Consider the following 25,060-nt stretch of genomic DNA (forward strand, 5'->3'; position numbering starts at 1 on the left):
GGAAGAAGAAAAAAGACAACGCGCCCCTCATCAAGTTCTGTTGGTAAACCTAAAGGGACGCTGAAACTGAGTCAGGGGCCCTTCATGGACCCCTTGGAGGTCCCCAGCCTTCAGTGAACTGATAAGGCCCGCTGCAGTGACGGTGGTGTGGCAGTCTGGATCGTGTGAGCTTCATGTCGGCCAGCAGGTGTCGCTGCGGGCTGTGGAGAAACAAGAGCGGAGAAGAGACGAGGCCTGGCCTGGGAATTTGCTGTTCGCTTCCCATTCTTCCTATGCAGACAGACACACAACATGGCGGACTAGAATAGTCGGCCGACGCGCCCGGATACAGCGGATAAACCGTGGGATTTAACATCTAGGGAGGTTTAGAAAGTACACCCCTAAGGGTCGACAAGTTAGGGCGAATCAAGGACTTTTTTTTGGGGGGGGGGGGTGCCGTCCTCGCCTGGATTCAGCAGATTAACTAACTGCGAAGTGTTGGCTGTGTGTCCCAGATCGTGCTTCCCTCCTCTGCTATCACCCAGGTCCCCCCACCCCGCTCAGACTCTCGGTTCTTGGGGTGTGGAGACAGGGGCCGGGGGTTGAAAAACGTGGAAGAGAAATAGAGGAGAAATTCCTACTTGGCTCTGATTTTTTTTCTTCTTCTTCTCCCCCCCCCCCCCCCGCCGCCGCCGCTGGCTTCCTCTGGGCGCTACAGGAGTTGTGGTGAGTTTTCTTGTTTTTGTTGCGCAAAGCCCGAATCACACTTGTTACAATGTCGCTGTATATACCAGCATGTTTCCTCTCGCTGTAACATTGTGTCACCCACAAACAAGCACGTTGTCACCCACATTCAGTGTGAACGGGATACATTACACGATACCTGTATCACACCGGACTCAAACCCTGGCTCGTGCAAGGAACGGAGCTGTGTTTAATAGTTGTGAACCTCTTTGTAACGCTTGAACATTTCACAAGTATAGCTCGGAGGCAGGGAGGGATTTTTTTTTTTTTTGGCGAAGGAGGTTCTCAAGAGAAGGGGGCTCAAAGATGAGTTCGGCAACATTTTAGAAGTCAGAGGTTGTAACTCGGTTTTGTTGCGCCAACACGGATGCTGTTGCGCTGCTGCTGGCGGTGGAACAAAGAGGAGGGTCCAGGTCCGTCCTGCCTCACTGGAAAGTACACTTTATTGATCAACGCTTTGTTATTACACGTTCAGAGAGGGTGGGGAGCTGGCTGATGGGTGGGTGGGGATGGAGGAGCGGGGGGGGGGGCTTCACGCGACCCACAACAGGAATTAGGTCGCCCTAACATTAACATGTAGGCTGTGCTCTGTCAAATCACAGCGGCTGCTTTGTGTTTCTTCTTGTTCTTCTGCACTCTGACACGGAGTCTCTGAAGTGTGCATTCCCCTTTACAACCTCTCCCAAAGTTTTTTTCATTTTTTTTGTAATGATTAATTTTCTCCTCTCTTTCTGAATGTTGGGTGTAGCCGAGCATACCATTTCAATATTGTGGGTGTTGAGGATTATTATTTGTATGCATTACTAAACTTTCACTTGAACCGTAAATTATGAATTCTCAGCACATCAGAAGGTTGGATTATTCCTGTAATGGCTCGTGACAAACATTGGAAACGGTGACGATTTAGATGAAGTGTACCCCTGATTTACAACGCCCTCATTTGAGCCAAACATCAACTCCAAAGAAACATCAGGGGAACAAAAAAAAGTTTGAATGCTTGAAGAGAGGAGTATCATCCGGGCTGAGGAGGCCTGGCTTGACATATCTGACAAAGCCTTCGCCGTGTCTGCCTGCAGCTTGACTCATCACGTCTGGACCGAGTCACTGAGCTGCAGCACATGTCCACCGTGCCTCAGTCTCTCAGCCTTTCCACGACACGCTCTCCACTTTACAGAGGTCGCCCTGTCATGTTAGGACCATCCAAGTGCAAAACTCCAGCTGCACTTCCTGTAAAATGTATGTGACTCGTCTCTCACAGTCAACGCAGGCCTACCTTGACCTCTAGTTTGTCATGCCTGGACACGTTTCCCGATATGCCGTCCAAACCGTCTCAGGAAAGTCGGTCTGTGAAGAAAAAAAGGCAGCGCTGTTTATCATCTTGCTCACTCTGTCCATATCTTCTCCAACACTATTTTAAGAAAAAATTAGTTATTTCTGTCTTGGGATCCTGAAAGGGTTTTAGCACAGGAGCTTGAGTGATCCTCACACCACACTTTGCTTGATTGGCCTACTTTCTAAAAATAAGAATAAAGTATAGCTTGAAATCGCCTTGTTAGAACGTACTGGTGGGTGGGATCTTTTGAAATTACCAACCTGTTTAGAAAATGTCCCGTGTTCAGCGTGCTGACACAATATTAGGAGTTGGCTCTTCGGGTGGGACGTGGGGTGTATTTTTGTTTCCACCTGTGGGCCTACATATATTATGCTGTGGAAGAGCGCTGCAATTCTGCCTCGGACAGGATAAACAACTGCATTTAGAGGATTATGGAGCATTATGGAGCCTGACTTCAGCTACATGTGATGTGTCATTCGGCCTCCGTGACATTTCTTTCACAATACAGGAAATTTACCTGTGGGATGACTAACGATTCATAAATTAAATATCTTGCCTGACTGGGAGGACTTCATTCAGACTCACCCTTTTTGTTTTTCCCTCTGTAGCTGCGAAGTAGTAATTACGTAACCCCTTCAAATTATCGAGTAAATCTTTGTTTTACTTCCTCCTGATGTGGGATGATTGATGTTTCTGGTTCGCCACGGCTGTGACGGATAAGCAGAATGTCTTTTTAGTGGGCTTCAAAGACTGGGTCGGATTTTGTGTTCGAGAAGTATTTTTAGATGTGTGAGAAGTTGTTTTTTTTGTTTTTTTTGGGGGGGGGGGTTTGTGTGTGTGTGTGTGTGTGTGTGTGTGTGTGTGTGTGTGTGTGTGTGATCCAGGTTGATGAACATCTGGCTCCCACCTCTGCTTTGCTGTCAGCATACAGTGGGATACTGGCACTAAATATTGGAGTTGTGGCCGAAAGTACATCAACCCTCTTGCACACACTGGGTTATATTAGGCTTTGCCTCTGTACCTTCACTAGAGGTTCATAGATGCTTCGATTGTTTATAAGTCTCGGCAGTCACGGTAATGTTTCCACCATTTGCTGTTACGTGAAATGTTTTCTCATTTTGTTTAGAAAAAGCAGAGATTATGAGCAAAATGACACAATCAATCGCATCGAGGTACTGTCAGTTTGATGTGCTGTTAAACAATGCCGTCACAGACGAGGTCAACTTCAGGTCGGATTCAAACGCGTTTGAGAGCCTCAGCTATAAATATTTAGATCTGCACTTTGGTTTTTGGCCTTCGAGCTTGCAAGACCTTTCTTACCCTGCTGTGAAAACATTCTCCAAAGAGCATGTTAGCAAACCTGAGTAGTCTTTGAATGCACCACCTACAGATGGGCGTGGATCAAAGGGGGATTGTGGAGAAGCACTGTCACGACACCGCTGTTAAATCAAGTCTCAGATGATTGTCTCTTAATCTTGGATATCTTTCAGAGGAAGCGGAGGGAACGAGTGCGGCAGTACGGCCTCGACAGATATGAAAACCTTGAATTTGGAAAGTGTGGCAGGGAAAATCCAAATAGCCTAATCTACCTCGTCTGTTTTCCTGCTGCTGCAGGGCTGAACATCATTTGAAATGTCTCGATATTACCCATTGTGGAATGTGTCAAAGTACATTTATTCAGGCACTGCACTTCAGTACAAATTTGAGGTACTTGTATTTTTCATGAGTGTTTCCATTTCATGCTTTATACTTATATACTATATTACAGACATAAGTGTTTAGTTTTTTTATTCCACTGCATTATTTGTCAGATATTAGATACTTATTTGACAACAAAAGCATTGTTATAAATTGAACTACCTAACTGTGTACAAAAAGAACAATAATTAGATGCACCTCAAACAACTATAACAGCAAAATGCTATTTACATCTGAAGAAATCAATTATAATTATTCAGTGACGTAATATATAGTAGGACACAGACATTTTTCTGTATTTAGTACTTTTACTTTTTTACGTATATGTTGCTCAAAGTTCCTCTGTACTTTTACTTAAGTATCGTTTTAAAGAGTTTTTCATCTAACTGTATTTTTTCAGTGTAGTATTGCTTAAGGACTTTTTATCCTTTGCATTTTACTTTTCCAAAAACAACAAAAGAAGCAAACTTCTTGTTAAAAATGTTAAATGTGGTCTAAACACCAGGCGCTCCACAAGTCTTAAACCGTCAGAATGAAAATTCAAGTCGGGGATTGGATCAAAGAATAAGTAGACATGACCAGGAATCTCACCAGGCATTTGATGCCAACTTTCAGGGTGTGAACGTTTTGGTTACCTGGTGCTACAGACACGTTGTGGTATGTACCAATAGTTAATACGTTTGGATGCCCTGACACAGCTGCATGCTGGGTGTAGAAATTAATTTTGGTATTAGCGTTTTGGATGGCAGAAGTAATTGTGAATCAGGTTTTCGTTGTGGCCCTCGAGCTGACTGTTTGGCCCCACACCACGCTTTAAGGTCACAGTGGCTTCTGTGGGGAGGCCGTGCATTGCGCCTCCACATCCTCTCTGTGTCCGTTGTGGGAAAGCTTGAGAGGCCCCTGGCATGCTCTGTGAGAAACCCCACAAGGAAGCAGACACAGAGCAGAGCTTCATCAACTCACCGCTTTCACTCAACTCAACAAGCGAGGTTTATTGGATCCAAATCATCGTTACAAGCTTAATAACAGACGCGGCGGTCATTCCTGTCTGTATGATTAGCCAGAATAGTAATCCCCGGCTTCTCCTCGTCCTTTCATCAACTCACCAGCCCACGAGTGAAGCCAACAGGAACAGAAACCACACCAGCGGGGAGTAGTATCCCTCAGAAAGGGAAGTCCAGAGGATTGTGGCTGTTGTATGTGGCACTGGGGACATATAATCTGTGGTCTGTTTCGTTGCAAGAGTCCTAGCGGGCCTGGGTTAGGCCTACTTCAGTCTCCCGTGAAGAGAGGCATTCACAGTATTCCTGTTGCACCCCCCCCCCCCCCCCCCCCCCTTCCTCCCTCCCCCCCCTCTCAAGACATAGAAACAGTATTAATATGCCATGAATGGAGACAGACAGACAAGCATTATCTAGCGCTGCAGCGGCTAGAGAGGCAGGATGCCTTGTAGAAAGCCAGAGGGAAATATTTCTCTGCATGAATGGCGAAGTCCTCTTGACCACCACTGCTGGTGTCATGTCAGTCGAGGCGTGTGGGGTTTGTGTCTGTTGGTTTTCCAGCTCACTCGTTTGCCTCGGGGGGGGGGGGGGGGTATCCTCTCTGAATTTTTATATGATTATTAATACTAAATGTTATCTCTTTGGCCACATTATGCAAAATCTAGATCAAGCAACACATAATAAACTATCAAGGATTCTAGTCTCAGGATAAAGTATTTTCCTCCCTTTTTGTAAGATCTGTCTTCATCTTGAGCAGTTCATTAATTCACGTCCATACAGTCATAAAAGACACTTATTACTTCACCTCGGGTCACGGGTAAATACAAAAGCGTGAGTGAAATCCACAGACTTGAGTGGGAGCTCTCCATATTAAATGACTAGGTTGCATTGATCTTACGTCTTGGCCTTTTGGTTGTCATGGGGATGTAATTGGACTTCCTTTATATTCTACCTATAAGTGTTCCTTTCACTGTGTGTGAATGAAATGACATGGGAACAGCCCGGCCCTTTCACAACTGTGTGATTGCACTCCTATGAGGTCTGCAGTTGGCCACGGGCAGAGAAGCAACTGTCTTCAGTAGTCGGTCTGGCTCTCCGCTCACATGCACATTAAGCACTGAGTTCTGCTCAATGGGGGACACTTTAAAGTTCAACATGTTGTTTGATTAGATGTGATAACATTAGAGATTAGACTATTTCTGTACATTTTTACCTCATCTATATCGAAACATGTTTCTGTATTTTAATTCATCCGTTGCTTTACTTTTGAGTATGTGTAATGCAGTGGCGGGTTGTGTATTTGAGCATGACAGGATGCTTCGTCATTGGTGAATGCTTATAGTCAAAATCAATGTAATTAACACAATAACAAAAACAAACTGCGAACCAGTCACATATATTTATATATCAAAGCAGGTAGAATAACATAAAACCCAAATAACACAACTTAACAGGCTTCTACGCATTCCAGCAAAACTGTGGCGCCAAAACACGCATTCCGCTACACACTCAAGGACACGGGCCATTCAAATATTATTCACATCCGAGGGAACAATATTAACCATATCATAAAAATGACATGGTAGAAACATTAACACAGTAGTAACGCTACTGCAGATGTAAAAACCAAAGCAGTTCACTTATCAAAGCTGCTGTTCACTATTTAAAGACAAAGTTTATCCTCCTTTCTTTGTTAACAAAGAGCTTAATGACACGGTTGTACAGTACATCGGTGTGGTTCAGTTCCAGTAAGAGATCCTTCTCAATTCATGGACGCCAGTGATGACAGTCGAGCCTCCCCAGTTGTATTTCCCGAATACGTTTGAATGTGTTTGAGGGCTGAAAATGTCCGCTCGACAGAGGCAGTAGTTATTGGGATTGTCACCGCCAAACATGCCAAAACGCAAAAAATGTAATGCCACGTAAAAACTTCTTACATATCTTTAAACTTTAACTCTTACTACTACAAAGTTCAGCCAGCCCAAAGTCAGACTAGCCCACTGACCAATCAAGCCGCACGTTAATGCTGACGTACTTGTAGGCCAGCTAGAAGGCTCTGACATGTCAAAGAATACGCCCAACATGTCAAACTAACAATCTGATTGGTTGAAGACTGTGACAATCAACAATATCGTCCCCATTTACTTAAACTGCAAAGGGATTCACTTCTAATTCTGAAGGCCTTCCGGGCAGATTTTTCTACCTAGAGACAGCATAGGGGTGAAATCTAATTGGAAAAAAGATTGTTTATTAGCCATCGTAGGAACGTTATTAAAGCCTGATCAGGACACAAGAGTGATTTACTTAAATGGTAATGTCCTGTATAATAATGTAATTGCAGATACAGCCAAATAATCGGAAACGGATTATTTGCGATGTCTCCTGCATCTTAAATCATGAATTACACCAACCCATCGCCCGGAGTGTGTTTTCAATAGAGAGAATGGACAGCACAAAAAAGTGGCACAAATAGAAGCACTTGCCCAGTACCTCCTAAATTAATGATGTCCTCTACCGACACATAAGTATGTTGAAAAAAGAAAGGCGTGCACACACACACACACACACACACACACACACACACTGGAAGACTGCTGCTTCTCCGGAGGCCAAAACACATTATGACGCATCCCTAGGGAGTTGCACCTTAGGGTCTATACCAGTCTCTAGATGAAAACCTGCAGCATCTGTGAAGTGCCGGCTAGCAACAGAACCGGCTTATATCACTTACACCAACACAGCGACACGTCATCCAGCCTCCGTGGACGGCACGCAGAGAACAATGAGTCATGCCCCATTGAGAAAAGGTTACCCCTCTTACCAAAAAAAAGAGCTTGTTGATATGAACATACCTATCCCAGTCTATCATGTTGACTTTATCTTAATACACATGCCAGATGCCTTGTAATGGTAATTCTCACAAAACAGTGTTAATCACAGAGCTTGTCCTTTTTATAGCTGAGTCAGTCCCTTTAATGAGCACTGAAGAGGAGGATAGTAGAGATAAGGGTTTTAAGGCTTCCCTCAGGTTAGTGGTTCGGGTGGTTTAGACATAATTAGAGCTGCAACAGGGCTGCACGGTGCAGTGGCTAGTACTGTTGCCTCGCAGCAAGAGGGGCCTGGGTTCGATCCAGGGCTGGACGACCCTTCTATGTGGAGTACGCGTGTTCTCCCCGTGTCAGCGTTGGGTTTCTCCAGGTAAATTGCCCGTAGGTGTAGATGTGAGTGTGCAACCCTGAATAGGAGAAGCGGTTATGGATGATGAACGGACAGAGCTGCGAGAATTATTTGATAAATTGATTTCGTTGGTTGGCAGAAAATAAATGGGCATTAGACACCGATTTTGGGCGAGGATTGTAAACTATATATCTTGGTCAAACAAAAGACATTTGAAGAAGTCACCTTGGGCTCTGGGAAACTGCAGTGGACATTTCTCACCAGTTTATATAATTGTATAGAGTAAACAATTCATCGTCTAATTGAGAAGATAATCAGCAGATTAATCGATAATTAAAATAATCATTATTTAGAGCCCCAGAGACATATAACAACGTAAAAAAAACCTCTTGTGACGAAAGACCCTCATGTCAAATTTACGATTTTTTTTATGAATAGAAAAAAAATCACTTCCTGCTCTTATTTCACTCTCAAAAAGTGGCCCAAAATGGTCCTTTTTAGAATTTTGATAATTCTACTAAAATCTGTCAACATGTTTCCTAGATTTCTCCATTGTCCATTTTTCTGAAGGCATGAATTGTCTTTTTGGAAGCAGACATTAGCTATAGCTAAATGGATGGATGGATGGATGGGTGACACAGAGAGAGAGAGAGAGAGAGAGAGAGAGAGAGAGAGAGAGAGAGAGAGAGAGAGAGAGAGAGAGAGAGAGAGAGAAACAATTGGATTTGTAGGTTAATAGCATCCTCATTGACAACTTAACTTGCTCAACGTGCCCCATTTCAGGCTGCAGTCATTGCCAAAACAGCGCTCTGCTAAAACCAGAGTGCAAGTACTGCGATGAATGAGTTTAGTTCAAAACACCAGAAGATTGGCAACTGGCGTTATTAGAGCTTTTAGCGCCCAATTTATCCTCTGCCCACTGATGCAATAATCCCTGATGTAAAGCATCAGTTTGTGGTAGCGCTGCAGGGTTTGGCTCGGTACAGTGCTGAAGTATCTCTGTAAACGGAGGCAGACCGGGCTGGATTATTCCCGGGTCAGGACTTCGGGATTAGGTCCAGGGATTATCACAGTTCAGTCAGGGAGACAACAGCCTTGTCGGCTTCTGGGATTATACACCAGGCCGACCACCCAGCCGCCGCCATGCTTTCTCCAAGTCTGTCTATTGTCCGGCCTCGACCGGCTCATCCTCGTATCAGTGCTTCTTAAGTGCTGATTCACTGTTTCTGCAGGAATGTAATTGTGACACTAATTCTGTTTTGGTCATGCTCCTGGTGATGAATGTATCATCACAAATAACACATTTTAGGATTAAGCCGTGTTGCAAAAAGAGAAGAGCTGGACGATATGGTTGAATTCAAAGTCACAAGAAGAATTCTTTTTGATCATTTTCAACCAATTTGAATTCCATCATGTCATCATTCATTTTGACAACCAAATTTTGTAAAATGAAAATATGAGGTGAGCATATCAACATGGTATGATTCCACTGGCAGTCGCCAGGTCATATTGAGTTATTGCCATGCTCTAATAAATACTTTAGGGAATCTTCACTGTCTCTCTGAATAGACCACATATTTCTGTCTGTGTGTCTCAGAACAGTCCTCTCCTACATTATTCATCCAGATACTGATCTTTTAAAAAACATTTTTTGCAAGTAGTAAGTTAAATTATATATTTTCAAGACATGCGAAAGCACAAAAAAAAATAATGATGTCTTCTGTTTACGCTCTAGGACCACGCTGTGCGAATGAGTGATTGATGCCAACTTCGCTTCTTCAGGTAAGCGGCATTTATCACACACAGGCTAAACTTATGCAGGTTTTCATTTCCATTACAAATGTAAGAATATTACCTTCCAAAAATGAGCATGTGGGATTAGAATAGAGGATTCCAAAAACACATAAATCTCTTGATCTGAATTTTAAAAGTGGGTTCAGTAACTAAGATTGATTTCAATGAGATTTTAGGTTGTTTTTCATTAACCCTATTGTCCCTTTTGTGTATCCTCCATGTAGGGCAGAATGGGTGTGTGTCCCCTGCTCCTGCTGCTCGGTCTAGCCCTCGGGGCCACGGCTCAGGATCATGTCCCCATCACAAGTACGGATCATGTCCACTTATGTCAAATTCCTTTACTGACTCACCTTATTGGGTTAAAAGGTCACAGTGAAAAATTGCATCTTTGCTGTTTTCTTCTTTCCAGATCCTCCAAATATCTCGGCCAGACCTACAGACCCCACTGCCGCACTCTCCTTCAACTTTACAGACACACAAGCCCCCACAGGCCCACCCACAACGCTCGCCCCCACAACCATCCCAGTGACGACAACAACCACGAGCCCAGCTGGTGAGGAGGATGTACAACCGGCTGGTCCCAACGGCACCGGGCGGGTGTTACCGCTCCCCGCTCCCCCGCCTCCAGCTTCAAGCGATGCCCCTCAGGCACCACCGAGCACCGAGCCTCCCTCTCCTCCCACCACTGCGGGGGCATACATCGAAACCCCAACCGTCCCTACAGACACCCCATCTCCAGATTATTTGGATGATAATTTATCCACTGTGGATCCGGAGACCCTCACAGAACCTGGGATGGGGGACACCTCAGACACCAGCCCACATGGTGAGTGTTTGTGCATATTCTGGGGGCGCTGTGGACCCGTTTATTTATTTATTTATTTTAGTGTGAAGACACGTAATCTCTCTAGACTCCTTTTTTGGAGGTAATATCCCCCCTGAGGCACCATCCCCAGATTCACAAAGTGTTTAAAGTTGGTAGAATTTGACAGCACCTTTCTATCCTCATACTGGGACAAATCATAGAAGACACAGAGATCCCCAACCAATAGTAGCCTCAATAGACCAGAATGACAATCGCATGTTGTGATTCGAGAGGCTGTGACTCATTTTTGTCTTGAATGGAAAAACACCCACTGACCATGGCGTGGGTATTGTTATCACTCGTTTGTCTGTGCATAAAACCTACAGCTTAATGGAAGAAGTTCCCATTCTTACGTTCACTGCAGTCATTCAGAGAAGAGTGGTGAATCAAGAAGGCACTGTTCAGACCCTGTGTGTTGTCCTCAGGTATTTGCAGAATGTGTCATGATGGGACTTTTCTTTGTTGCTTACATTTGACTTTAGCTGTTGCAAAACTGCAGCTGCTGCTTAATGTAAAAAAAAAAAAATAGACTTGGTGGATGTAGAGATTGTTTGTCAACTGCATACAACTCCGTCAGGGAGGTTTTTCCTGCTTTACACACACTATAAAGATGACTGGGTGGGTGCATTTAAGCATTTATTTAGGGCTGCCGCTTGTCATCAGATCATCCAAGACACATTTTAATGCAACGTGTGAACAGGACCTAACTAAAGTAGACGTACACAAAAGGTTAAGGCAATTTGGAGACCGCAAGAGAACAAAGACTCATTAGTATAGATAAACATCACAGATTGTCAGGGTGGTGTTGTTTTTTTGTCGCTCCATCTAGCTGTGTGTTATTCATGCAGCCTGTCAAAGCAGTAGCAACAGCTAGAAAGAGCGAGCAAGTGAGCTTTCTGGTCAATAGTGGACCTTTTTAATATTTTAGATAGTTGGACACTTTTCTGCTTTTAGACTCCATTGTAGCTGCGCTGGAAATATCCTGACGTGACATACCTGCATTTGACTAGTCATCCACAAGAATCAGAGTAGCAGTGAAACTAGATGACCAAAACACTGCCAAAAGCTGCTCTTTTAATGTGAAAACAAACTGTGTTGAAGGAGTATTTCTATGTATTGACTTTACTTTATCAAATGCTGCTTTTTAGTTTATTTTTAAAGCATTACAAGTGACGTCAACGCTCTATAGCTGAAGATTTTTTATTTTAATTCAAAGGTTATTCAGCTTCATTTATTTCGCAGCTTTGTGTCTGTGTACTGACCATCCTAGTAATATCCTTGGAAGTGAAACATGACCCACACCCTTGTCTTTTACATTAATTATTCATAATGCATGAATATAGAGAAATGCACAAATCACTATCGAGTGACACTGACTGATGTTTTTTATTATGAAGTAAAATAACAGCAGGTATGTTTTAGATTTTAAGCTGTTTTTGGTACCAACATTCTTAGAAAGTGTACTTGAGTACTTAAAAGATCAGATGAGCAATACTCACTCCTGGTGAACATAAATACAACAGATGTGCCTGCACTGCTAATGCGGTATGTCCATAACACAACGTAATCACTTTGGGCTCGTAGGTGCTATGTAGTTGCTCTATTGTCTCCCTCTCGCTGTCTGTGGACCTTGTGTGTTGAGCTGTGAGCCGTTCTAGATGGCATTAGATTTGTCAAGGCTGTGTCAGTTCCACATGATACCCACAGCCTGTTGTGCTCCTGTTCTGTTCAATGTACACATTGTCCGAGGGTGAACGCTGAAAAGTCCTGGGAATTGTGCCTGAAAATGCAACATAACTGGGCGGTGTTCCAAGCTACTTCCTCCCCCAGAAAGTGCATATGGAGCATGAAGTCAAACGATGCATATTCTTTGCAGCATTTTGTCTGCAACGTTGAGAGCTTTCTTGAATTTTGAGTTGTTCCATGAAACAGCTGATTCTGTCACTGCATTGTCACCGCCGCGGTGCAGTTTTCTAGAAAAATCTCTTCTTTTGTTGTGGCCTCATGTGTCTTACGGGCCAGTCATTAGCACACAAACGGCAGCCAGTTTTTTTTGTACACCAAACTGCAGTTGTTGTTCAGGCAAATCTCATGTGTTTTGTGTTAACTGCTGCACGGATAGGTCACCAGGAAGACTATAGGACTGCCTACGACTCATGTGCACGGTGGAGACATATACAAATTGGTCAGCTATTGTAGTCATCACAAAGAATAGATTAACTTCGTCCATGTAATATCTAATTTGTAGTGTTCAGCCTTTGTGACTATTGTGTTTTTTTTTCACCAGTCAGTAGCATCTCATGCTTTCTGGCTCATGACAGCTGTGGCTCAGGGGGTCGTTGGTTTACCACAAGGTTGGCGGTTCAATTCCTGGCTGCTATTGTCCGAATGTCGAAATGTCCTTGAGCGAGACACTGAACACCAAGTTGCTCCCTGGGCGATTCACAGCAGCCCACTGCTCCTAAATGCTTAGGATGGGTTAGATTATATGTATTTACCTGTATGTATATGACAAATATAATAAAGGTTTGGTCTTTAAGTCTAATATTTACACTCTAAATAATTCATATAGAGTTCACTGCAAAAGTCCTAAATGTTTCAGTATTTTCTACCATCCCCCTGTGTTTGCTGTCATCTTGGGTATAACCACTCACAGAAGCAGAGGGCCGACCCTCAGTTAAACTGTGATTTATCTGCTCGCTCCAAAGCACAGCCTGTTGCACACTCTCCGCATCTCCATTTGTGTTTTTTTTCTTTGGAAAGGCCAATGAAATATTAACATGGACAACCATTACTGAAAGGAAAGATGCAGGCTGGTGTTGAAAGAGGCAAAGGTCACTTTACGGCCTCAGCTTTTCTTTTTTCTTTTTTTTTATCCCACATTCTAACATATTAACAAGCTGAAAATCTGTCTGAATGTAAAGGAAAAACAGCTAATCTATTCAATTTTAGCTGAAATTCTAACTAGATTCATTGATTAGTTGATCAAAAGAAATATACATACCACTCTCATTGAATATAAAGCTGGAGCCGGTTAGCTTAGCTTAGCATAATGACTGAACACGGGGAAACTGCCAAACTCGCTCTGTCCAAATGGAAAAAAAAAATCTACTGAACCGCACCTCTAACGCTCACTAATTAACAAGTTCTATCTTGTTCTGTTGTGGTTTATATTCTGGACTCTTTCTTGGCTTCGTGCAGCGACAGCCCTCAGTGACTTTGGTTTTTTGCACAGCTTCAAGAAACGGTAGATCACATCTAAGATTATGGTAAAATCACTCTTCTGTGTTTTGTGCATATTGTATAATTTCTGTATAAAGTTGGTCACATTAGTGAGCTGATAAAACATCCACATTTAACATGCAACCCCCCAAGCTAATTTCATGTGGTGTAATAAGAGAATAATTTGGTCATGGCAATGGAATTTGGCATCAGTGTTGAACCAAAATACTGACTCGCCTCAATTATTGAGACACCTTTTTGATTTTTTTTTTTTTTTTTTGTTCTGATTTTTTAAATCAATTGCTGAGTACAAACTATGTATTATCCCTTTTCTCTCTGTCTCTGATGTAGACAACAACCAGTCCGATGACATGCCCATCATAGCTGTCATGGTGGCCCTGTCCTCCCTGCTGGTCATCATCTTCATCATCATCATCCTCTACATGCTCAGGTTGGTGAAGTGCAGTTAATGCTACACACAGCTATAGAGACCTATGGTGAAGGTCTAAGGTGCTCCTGTTACCATGGCAATGACTGATTGGCATTCAGCTTAAAGCCGTGTGTGTTTATTTGTTAGCGTGTGAGAGAGACGGTGTGTTTGTGTACCTCCCTGTATTAACATGCACTTTGATCTGTGTTGATTGACAGGTTTAAGAAGTACAAGCAGGCGGGAAGCCATTCAAACTCCTTCAGACTGACCAATGGTAGATCAGATGATACAGGTAAAACACCCACACATGCATCAGTGTCTGAGTGTGTCGACAGATGTGACTGCATATGCATTGATCACAAATGTATTTGTTTTGGGTCGTATCGGCAAATATGTACAGCCAGCTTGACCAAACTTGTTACTCTTGAGTTTTTCCTGATAGGACTTGATTGATCTTGCTTCCCTAACAGATAACATGTCATTGGTTGACTGTTGGCAGAAGGCTTTTGTTCACTGTGATTACCTAACCAACAGGGCTGCAGTGAGCTCCCTCATGTCAGTGTTGATTCACATCGCCCTCTGCTGGGCATTTTTTAGAGAGGAAATCCAATGATGAAGTCAGTGTTACTTGATGCAAGACCGCTCTGTTTCTTACCCCATTCTCCCCTGTCTTTATCTCCTTCCCACCTCTCTTCGCCTCCTTCCTCCTCCCTTCCTGCACGTCGGCGCAGAACTCCAGAGCGTCCCGCTATTGGCCCGGTCACCCAGCACAAACAGGAAGTACCCGCCCCTTCCCGTTGACAAACTCGAGGAAGAAATGAACCGTCGCATGGCAGATGACAACAAGCTCTTCAGGGAGGAGTTCAATGTATGGCACACACACACACACACACACACACACACACACACACACACACACACACACACACACACACACACACACACACACACCCTCACCCTCACCCTCACCCTCTGATAACACTGAGCCTGATGCTCACCTTTAACCCATATCCCTGTAGCCCCATTAAGTGAGTCCTGTCCAGGGGCATTAGTAGCCCAGAAGGTATTTAAGTTGCCAGGGGGTAACGTGGAAAGAGTATTAGAGCTCAACCAATTTAAATACATTTTAAAAAATCATCCAGAGAAGATAACAAATGATTGTGATGTCGATCTATAGTACATTTATAGTCACGATAACCAGCTATGAGCTGGCAACTATAGTAGGCTGACTGCCCAGTGCATACCTGACACCATTGTAAAGCCTTACGTTCAGGTGTTGCGATTGAGATTGCGTGGGAACTGATTAGCAAACTAGTGGAGAAGTTGAAACAGCTAAAAGAAGAAAAATATTTTAGAAAATTAGTCAAAAGTAATGACGAAATGGTTTACACTGTTGGCTCACAGTAATAATAAACAGTTTAAATATATTTTTTAAAGTTATTAGACGTGTGTGAGAACTCACTTCATTGTATTTGCCAGATAAGCAGCCTGTTGCTGTAGCATATTCACAAAAAAATACATTCAGGTTGATCTGTAGTAGACACAGCAGACAGAAAGAAGAGGCCAACAGGAAACGATGTCTAGGGTCACACAGACCGATTTGAAACTGATTCCTCCGTGTTAAATGCATTTTTTCCCCCGTGTGTTTAGTCGCTGCCAGTCTGCCCCATCCAGGCATCATGTGACGCTGCTTCCAAGGAAGAGAATAAAGAAAAGAACCGATACGTCAACATCCTGCCATGTGAGCAACAACAGTGACACAGACTGACATTAATAAAGCAGCGCTCAGTGTAACTGAGTTTTTATCTGCGATTTCAAGATATTAGAAACATTTATCAGTATAGTCTTGGTAAATACCAGACAGCTGACAATCAAAGACAGTTTACAAAGTGATCTACTGAGGTACATTTAATGGTCAGGATGGAAAAATTGTAGTGGACCATATGTCATTATAATTCCCCCTCTCATTATGCTCCTCCTCCTCTTCATTTGCTTTTTGTCTCCGTGTCTCCTGGGTCCTCCCTCAGATGATCACTCCAGGGTGCATCTCTCCTCTCTGGAGGGAGTCCCAGACTCTGACTTCATCAACGCCTCCTTTATAAATGTTTGTATAAGTGCAGCTTTTTGCCACAAAAGAGACATTTTGTGCTCTAAAGATATTTTGACGCACGCCTAACATCTCTTCTTGACCACCTTCTTTCGCAGGGTTACCAAGAGAAGAATAAGTTCATCGCAGCTCAAGGTAAGGATTGTGCCTGTATTGGCAGCAGAAGAACAGTGCTGTAGTTTAACAAACAAACTACCTGATAATTAGCTCATTACTTGTCCCCTGAGTTTCTGTATTGGTCTCTGTCTCTAAGGGCCCAAGGAGGAAACGGTGAATGACTTCTGGCGGATGATCTGGGAGCAGAACACAGCCACCATTGTCATGGTGACCAATCTGAAGGAGAGAAAAGAGGTAGGACCAGGGAACACTATCACCTCTCTATGTTTAACATGTCTTTATTTGCAAAGTTCATTTTTATCTGTAAAGTTAGTTGAATCATTGTGTGAGAGCAAGCATGACTAGTCCTGAAATCTAGTTTGGCTTACTCTCTGTAGTTCTGCACTCATTCTGTCATTGCTGCAACATAGTTAGATTGTTGTTATTTTGGACAACCTAATTTGTATTGTCACTATCTTTTCCCAAACTTGAAATTCATTGAGGCTGTTATTCCACACAGCTTTGTGAATGAGCTCCATTTTAAATCACTCTCTTGTGTTTCAGTGTAAGTGTGCCCAGTACTGGCCGGACCAGGGCTGTTGGACATACGGGAACATCCGCGTGTCTGTAGAAGACACAATGGTTCTAGTGGACTACACCATCCGCAAGTTCTGCATCCAACTGGTAATATATTTCGTCAGTGTGGACACCAGGATATGATTGTTTCATTCTGTGTTTACCCTCCACACATACAATAGAAACACAGGTGTTGTGTGTATCAACAAAGTTCTTTTGAAAAGTATCATTGCACACACTGCAGACTAAAAATAGATTTGAAACTTTGGATGTGCTGTCGTTTAAGTTTAGTGACGTAAATGAAAACCTAGATGACACTCAAATGTGTCGTGGCTTGGTCTATGACCTGGTTTCATTTGTGTCTCAGGTGGGAGATGTGTCTGGGAAGAAGCCTCAGAGGCTCGTCACCCAGTTCCACTTCACCAGCTGGCCAGACTTCGGGGTGCCGTTCACCCCTATTGGCATGCTCAAGTTCCTCAAGAAAGTCAAGAATTATAACCCCCAGTACGCCGGGGCCATTGTGGTCCATTGTAGGTAAGTGGATCAAAGCTTGCACTCTTACTTTTGCCTATTTAGTTGTGTGTCTTTGTCTGCATGCCACGCACAAATCACAACATGTCATATTTCTGTCTTGTCAGTGCCGGTGTGGGGAGGACAGGTACCTTCATTGTGATCGATGCCATGTTGGACATGATGAACTCGGAGAGAAAGGTGGACGTGTTTGGCTTCGTCACCAGGATCAGAGCACAACGCTGTCAGATGGTCCAAACTGATGCAAGTCACACTTGATCGTAGCCTCTCCCGTGATGCAGGGTTTTCAGTGCAACGATTTTTGATTTTATTTTTGCTACTTCCACTTGCTCTTCACCTTCTCCTCTCTGTCCCACAGATGCAGTACGTGTTCATCTTCCAGGCGCTGTTGGAGCACTATCTGTACGGAGACACAGAGCTGGAGGTGACTTCTCTGGAATCCCACCTGGCCAAACTCTACTCCCCCTCACCTGGAGCTGGCTGCGGTGGTCTGGAGGCCGAATTCAAGGTCTGTGTGGGTGTTGTATTCCTCCAAAGAGACATTGATCATACCTCTGCGTCCAAATGGGTTTCATTCCAGGAACTGGTAAGTGAAGTTCTTCTGACATATTCAAGGTCTTATGTCGTGATCTCCTTATTTCTAGAAGCTGACGTCCATCAAGATTCAGAATGACAAGATGAGAACAGGCAACCTGCCAGCCAACATGAAGAAGAACAGAGTCCTACAGATCATTCCATGTGAGTGACGCAGTTGCGTATATACACACAGAAATGAACGCCATGATGCACATAATGAAATTTCAGATGTGTATATAGTCCGTGTATCAACTCTTCATCAATCAAGGTTCATGTTTCTCCTTGCACAAACAGATGAGTTCAACAGAGTGATCATTCCAGTCAAACGAGGAGAGGAGAACACCGACTACGTCAATGCCTCTTTCATTGATGTGAGTGTAAAAGCACCTGGATAGGAGTGGATCGTTTCATTTCATTAACGCAGCCAATCGATCGGGTCTTTAAAGCCTTCCTTTTCTCCCTCCTGCTGTTTATTTTGGTATCCTCCATTCATCCCTCTTTTCCCCGTGGACATCCCTTCCTGTCATTTCCTGCATGTGGTCACAGGGCTACCGTCAGAAGGACTCCTACATGGCGAGCCAGGGCCCCCTGCAGCACACCATAGAGGACTTCTGGAGGATGATCTGGGAGTGGAGGAGCTGCTCCATAGTCATGCTCACTGAGCTGGAGGAGAGAGGGCAGGTATGTGTGTGTGTTCAGATACAGAAACTAGTATTAGATATCAGGTCAATAACTGGCTAAAATAGAATATTGATATTAGATGATTTACTCAATGCTAACTTGACGCCACCGGTCTTGTATAGCATGTTAATAATCTGAGCAAAATGTCTTGATCTTTAGTGGTTTTCCAGCATTTCTTCATGTCAAATCTATAATAGTTTGTGATGTAAAGTATTAGTGTCCAGATGGTGTAATGCTGCAACAAAGAGTCAAAGTAATAGTCATACCAGGAAATCATCTTTAATGGCCATAATTGGAATGTGTCACTTTCCTTCTTTGCTCACGTCATTAATGAGTGATGCTATTGGAATTAGTTTCTTTCTTTATTAGACATTACATGAGAATTGAAGAATCTCTATCCAGAGATTTAGATCGCGGTAATATTTTAGATATCCTTGAACTGTTCAGAATCTTTGCATGCCGTTAAGCGTTGTAATTTCACAATCTTCATTATGGGTCCTGCAGGAGAAGTGTGCTCAGTATTGGCCCAGTGATGGAGTGGTGGTCTATGGGGACATCTCCATCGAGATTAAAAGGGAGGAGGAGAGCGAGAGCTACACGGTGCGTGACCTCCTGGTCACCAACAACAGGGTAAGAAAGGACTCAATGAAACAAGCAGATGCTCCAAATACAAATACACCGGAGGGTCTAGCAGATGAGACGAATATTATCAATTAATACTTTGCCCTTTCGAGCCCAGATTAGCTAATACGGATTATATACCAACAGCATTCTTTGCAATACTACCTGTAAAACGCATTCCTCCAATTTCCTTTCGCCCTTGTCCATCTTTCCAGGAGAACAAGCCTCGAGCCGTGCGTCAGTTCCATTTTCACGGCTGGCCAGAGGTGGGCATCCCCACTGACGGTAAAGGCATGATCAACATAATTGCTGCGGTGCAGAAACAACAGCAGCAATCTGGCAACCATCCAATTACTGTGCACTGCAGGTAAAACACACACACAGTCTTCTTAACTCAGTATGTTGCTGTTTTAACCTGTATGTACCAGCGTAAGGGAAAAATTGTATTGCGGTTGCACATGGAAATGCTTCTGGAAATCAAGTGTGTGTGTGTGTGTGTGTGTGTGTGTGTGTGTGTGTGTGTGTGTGTGTGTGTGTGTGTGTGTGTGTGTGTGTGTGTGTGTGTGTGTCGGGGGAAATTGTCGCAGCCAGCTATTATATCACAGGAAAAAACAGCTCAGGAGAATTGTTCTCTTTCTTCCGGAAATATAACTCCCAACAAAGCCTCTTGTATGTATGCTGTTTCTGTGCATGCTTACTGCAGTGTGTATATTAAGGTTTACATTGTTGCTTGCTTTGTGTGTGTGTGTGTGTGTGTGTGTGTGCACGCGCACAGTGCTGGTGCTGGCCGGACGGGGACTTTCTGTGCGTTGAGTACAGTCCTGGAGAGGGTGAAGGCAGAGGGCATCCTGGACGTCTTCCAGACAGTCAAGAGCCTCAGACTGCAGAGACCACACATGGTGCAGACATTGGTGAGGCGCCCTTTGACCCTTAATAGGAAATTGCTTTTGATTTTTCTATTGTCAAGTGAGGCATTTGCCCTTCTCACATTTCCTTATGAACTTGTGATGTTGCCCCTTTTTTCCTCAAGAAGCAAAAGCTTGATTTATGACCACTGCTAGTAGAACAGGGTATCTCAACAAGGGTATTTTGAAAATGGGATTTATGTTATTAAACAGTTATCAACTGTGGATAGATGGACGTTGGTTTTTTTTAATACAATTTTTAGTGTGTTTGACATCTAGACAATGTTTAAGGATCTTTCATTATGCATTAATAATGAAACAGCTGCGTGATTGTACTGATTGTATTGCATTGTAGGCCTTTTATACAAGCAATCAATAATTTAAGTGATTAAAATGTGACAGATTTCATTAAATATAAACTGACATAACGTTTCCTGTCTCGTCTCTCTCCTAAGGAGCAGTACGAGTTCTGCTACAAGGTGGTCCAGGAGTATATCGATGCCTTTTCTGACTACGCCAACTTCAAGTAGGGACCTGCCATGGATGGATGGATGTCCGCATACACTTCATACAAACCACGCACCACAACACACACACACACACACACACACACACACACACACACACACACACACACACACACGCGCATACATTACCATGCTGAAAGCTGCATATTCCCATCTGATGGATTTAAAAAACAAAAAAAAGACTCATCACAACTTTATCTGTGGATGGGATGAACTGCCCGCAGGAAAAGGGAACAGAGGCCTCGGCCCAGAGGACAGCGCAGTTGGACAGAGAACTGAGATGCCTTCTTGAATATTTTGTAATATTGATCTTGTTAATACAACACCTTTGCCCCTATTTGCAACCCATCTTCCCCCAACCTCCCCCCTATGTATATATACTTACTGTGTTGCATCTTATTACTTTGGTTTCAGACACAGTTTTGAGTTTGGCTGCATTTTTGGGTGGCACCGGTAATGTATTTTATTGGTGTGTGTGTGTGTATGTGTATGTATATATATATATATATATATATATATATATATATATATATATATATATATATATATATATATATATATATATATATATATATATATATATATATATGAATATAAATATAATGCTTTGGTGGCTAATGGAAAAAGAAGAAAAAAATCCAGAGTAAAGGTGATGATTGGATTTTTGTTTTTTTTGTTTGTTTTTTTACTTTTTAGGGATAGAGACTTAAAACATATTTGGCTTGACCACCAGAGCTTTGCTGTCGCAACATGTGTTGTAGCAGTACCTTGAACATTTACAGACATAATCTGGACTTTTCGTCACTCCTAGACATTCATACAGTACACACACACGGAGAGCCATTTGTCTTCACGCAGATTTAGTTCCATATGTCGAGCCACTTACAGTTTCTCCCCTTTAAGTTTCAGGGGTTCAGATGTCACTCACGATTGGAAATCAGAATCTCAGTGATGTATCTCAAGGACTCAGGTTGACGCCAAAAAACACACAATAAATACCAGGAGCCATTCATTTTTTTCAATGTGAGTGTGTTTGTTTGAACTAGAGCGTAAGATGGCAGAGAAGACGCAGTGTGTTTTCACATCTTCTGTCTGCAGGATGCCAATGTCCTTCACTCACTTGGTTACGCAGCTCTGGAGTCAGAGACCATGTTTAGACGTTCAGGACAGAAACGCTATTTTACTGTTCTAGGATCTGCAACCAACACACTGCTTGACTGTAGAAATAAATACCCATCTTTTTTTACAGCATACAGTAAAGACAAGGAAAATTGGTCAAGCTTTTATGTTGAATCTCTCAAATGATTTTTACTCTATTTTAAGGTCTGTTACTGCAGCAATGGTCATGTTAACAAGCCAAATCACAAACAACACAATCACAAGTAACTCCATTATTGCATCAGAGAAATCAAATGTAATATACCCAGCATATTTCTTTTCTTGTTTACAGACGCATGTCAGTATTCTTGTAGATTGTATTGAGCTTTTCTTTTCTGTAGTGGTTTCGTTTGAGTCTGCCTAAATCAACTCTCGTTTTTTATTTCTTTTATATCAGCCTCACATCACTATGCTGTATTGTCACAATTTTAAAGATTGATTCCTTTTTGTTTCCCACCATGAACACGGATGCCGAAGAATGTTTAATTTGAATGCTGTTGCTAACATATTCCTCAAAAATGAAACATTGTTACTTAAATAGTGGAGGTGTGCCATGCCATGTTTGCTCAGATTTTTTTTTTTTGTAATGGCTGTCCTGTGAGGACACTAAGACTTGAATTACAGTGTTTTTTCAGATGAGGTCACAATTGAGGCTGTGCTCTCAATTGTGATGAATGATGTCAGTTAGCAGCAGGGCTTCAGGTCAGTCATAATGTCAACTCGGTCAGCTCTGAAATTAATGATGCCAGGGATTGTTTGAACTTCCAAATTGAACAAATTCAGCTGGATTCCTCTCATTCAAATGGTTTTAAGTCCCACCCGAGGAGTATTCAGATATCATGCCTTGCCTGGATTTTAATAGATTTTAATGCCATGATATTAAAAATGATATATCTTCTAAGAGTTTTCAAGCTATTTCAATCTTTTTTTTTTTTATTATCTTAACCGAGAACAGCCACATTCTTGTGCTTAGTTTGCATCCAACACTAACGGTCTGAATCACACTAACTGTCTCGTGTTTAATTACTTTCTTAATGCAAGGAGCACAATCAGTCCTGATTTATTGATGGTGGACAACGTCATCAAAAGTAAATGCTGAATTTTTAGGAAAGGTGGTTGTTTGAAAACTCATGCACTATTTGCACCAAAAGCAAAGCCCTTAAAATACGGAACCAAATAAGAGATGAGGTCAGAATGATGATATGGCCTTGATATTGAACCATAACAAACATATTTGAACTGAAGCTCAAAGCCTTCTGTAGGGACTGAAAGTAGCAGTTATTTTAATTGACCAGTCACTGAAATGTAGGCTGTTTGTGCATTGTCATTGTCATTTGAGGTCTTCTTTTGTTCCAAAGCGTCACAAGTGCCCGCACTATTAGTTAGGTGCCATTATGTTCTTCATTTATTTACTTGCTGTCACTTATTGGGTCTTTAATCAATAGAGAAGGGGATGCTTTTTGTTTGGCTATTCTGTCTGTGCTTAAATTACATGGTTTTTTTTGTGTGTTTGGATCACGTGACTTTGTCTCGGTGCAGTTTGACAGCAAAACATGATGCTGTGCCAACCCATGAGACCCACTATTGTGCTATTAAACTGAACTTTTAAGAAGTGCCTCACTGGTAGGTTTTAAACAAAAAACAAAACATACAATATGTGGTGCAAACCTTGCCATCCTAAAGGCTGTCCTGTGTATTTCCCCAACTCACATGTGTTTCCTTAATTACCACCTGCAGACAGATGACAACCCCCTTTGAATGACAAATCAATTGGGCCAAAACTAAGAGTGGGTCAGTCATCCTCCCTTTCACATTCCCTCTAGTCGCATATAGATTCCTTGATTGTGCAAATCAAACGAACATTGAGGTCCCTTTTTAAAATGTATTCCATCTTGATTTAATGGCTTCATTTCATTCCATATCACTGAAATGTGGTATCCATGACAAGTAATCAATTGTGGGTACCCAAATGTTCAACAACAAAAGATCATATATTTTTCCCCACAACAAATACAATTGCATCTTTTATGCGTTATCACTAAAAGAAACCAAACAGTTGTCCCTATTTCGCATCTCTTTAATCCTGGAGCTTTTCACTGGTGGAGCGCTTTGAATGCTCTGGAGAATTCAAATGTTTCTGTTTCTAGAGCGCCAGACTTGAGGAAAGTGGGAGTCCAACTTCATTCTTCTTCTTTCTACCTTTATATGTCCTTAATGTCTCCTGTCCAACTCCACTCACTGCTGTCCACTTATCGCTTCCTTTTCCTGTTTCACCTGTCCTTGGACCATGTTTCGCAGTGGTCACTGCCCACTCCCTTTTGTACATACTGTAAGGTTATTTATATTTTATTCCTGTCTGCTGCCTTGCTTATTACATTTTTCTTCTCCCCCCTTCTTTTATTTTTTTTTAAAGATGTATATTGAACTGTATCGGGACCATTTCAAAATGTATTAGAGATGTTTTGTTTTGGCCATTTTTAATTTGGTATAATTGTCTTAAGCGAATCCGATTTTTTTTTATTTGCCAATGTTTGTTTCTAGTGTTTTGTTATTCAACATTTGAATATATGTATATATAATTATATATATGATAAATTATATATAATTATATAATGCCAAATGGCCTTTTTAAGCAAGATACTGTTCAAACCTAATAAAGTGCTTGAGATTTTATCATGTGTCTGTATTTCTTGTGTCTTTAAATGCAAACACGTGTTTTTGCTCGTTTCAAGTCAGGACAACCCGACGCTCATTACAGCTCACTTCTCAATGAAGACAAATGACACAGTGGTGCAGAATAATTGGCAATCGTTCATGTACCTTATAGATCACGTAGTCTTCCTCAGTGTCGCTCTTGAAGGGTTTTCAATCAGTGTTTAACCCTTCACCTCTCCCCCCGATGAAATATTAATGGGCTTTTTGCACCAATAAATAATTAACCAGGGAATCATTTAGGGTTACTGTTGAAGTGTTTGTGTGGACGTTATGACCTGGAATACATTTTAGGAAAACATGTTTACATCAAGGTATCGCTGTTGA

At 42.4% G+C, this 25,060-nt stretch overlaps 1 protein-coding gene across 2 annotated transcripts; it reads left to right on the top strand.

The window, feature by feature from the left end:
• Nucleotides 1-217: 217 nt before the first annotated feature.
• On the top strand, nt 218-24,694 carry ptpra (protein tyrosine phosphatase receptor type A). 2 transcript variants are annotated; one of them, XM_068720000.1, is made up of 22 exons: nt 218-705; nt 9,668-9,714; nt 9,951-10,032; nt 10,136-10,552; nt 14,165-14,264; nt 14,462-14,535; nt 14,975-15,111; nt 15,894-15,984; nt 16,271-16,347; nt 16,449-16,485; nt 16,604-16,701; nt 17,011-17,130; nt 17,390-17,556; nt 17,661-17,796; nt 17,912-18,061; nt 18,201-18,291; nt 18,424-18,500; nt 18,676-18,810; nt 19,315-19,440; nt 19,647-19,798; nt 20,207-20,342; nt 20,792-24,694. In XM_068720000.1, exons 2-22 carry the CDS (start codon nt 9,694-9,696, stop codon nt 20,864-20,866), a joined length of 2,499 nt encoding a protein of 832 aa, XP_068576101.1. In that variant the 5' UTR covers nt 218-705; nt 9,668-9,693; the 3' UTR covers nt 20,867-24,694. The 2 variants fall into 2 exon arrangements, with proteins under 2 accessions (XP_068576101.1, XP_068576100.1); XM_068719999.1 differs by having other exon boundaries at nt 221-705; nt 18,198-18,291.
• The last annotated feature ends 366 nt before the right edge of the window (nt 24,695-25,060 follow it).

This window comes from Cebidichthys violaceus, unplaced genomic scaffold, assembly GCF_023349555.1.
Source record: "Cebidichthys violaceus isolate CVI_PGR_0920_01 unplaced genomic scaffold, fCebVio1.0.p SCAF_25, whole genome shotgun sequence".
NCBI lineage: Eukaryota > Metazoa > Chordata > Actinopteri > Perciformes > Stichaeidae > Cebidichthys > Cebidichthys violaceus.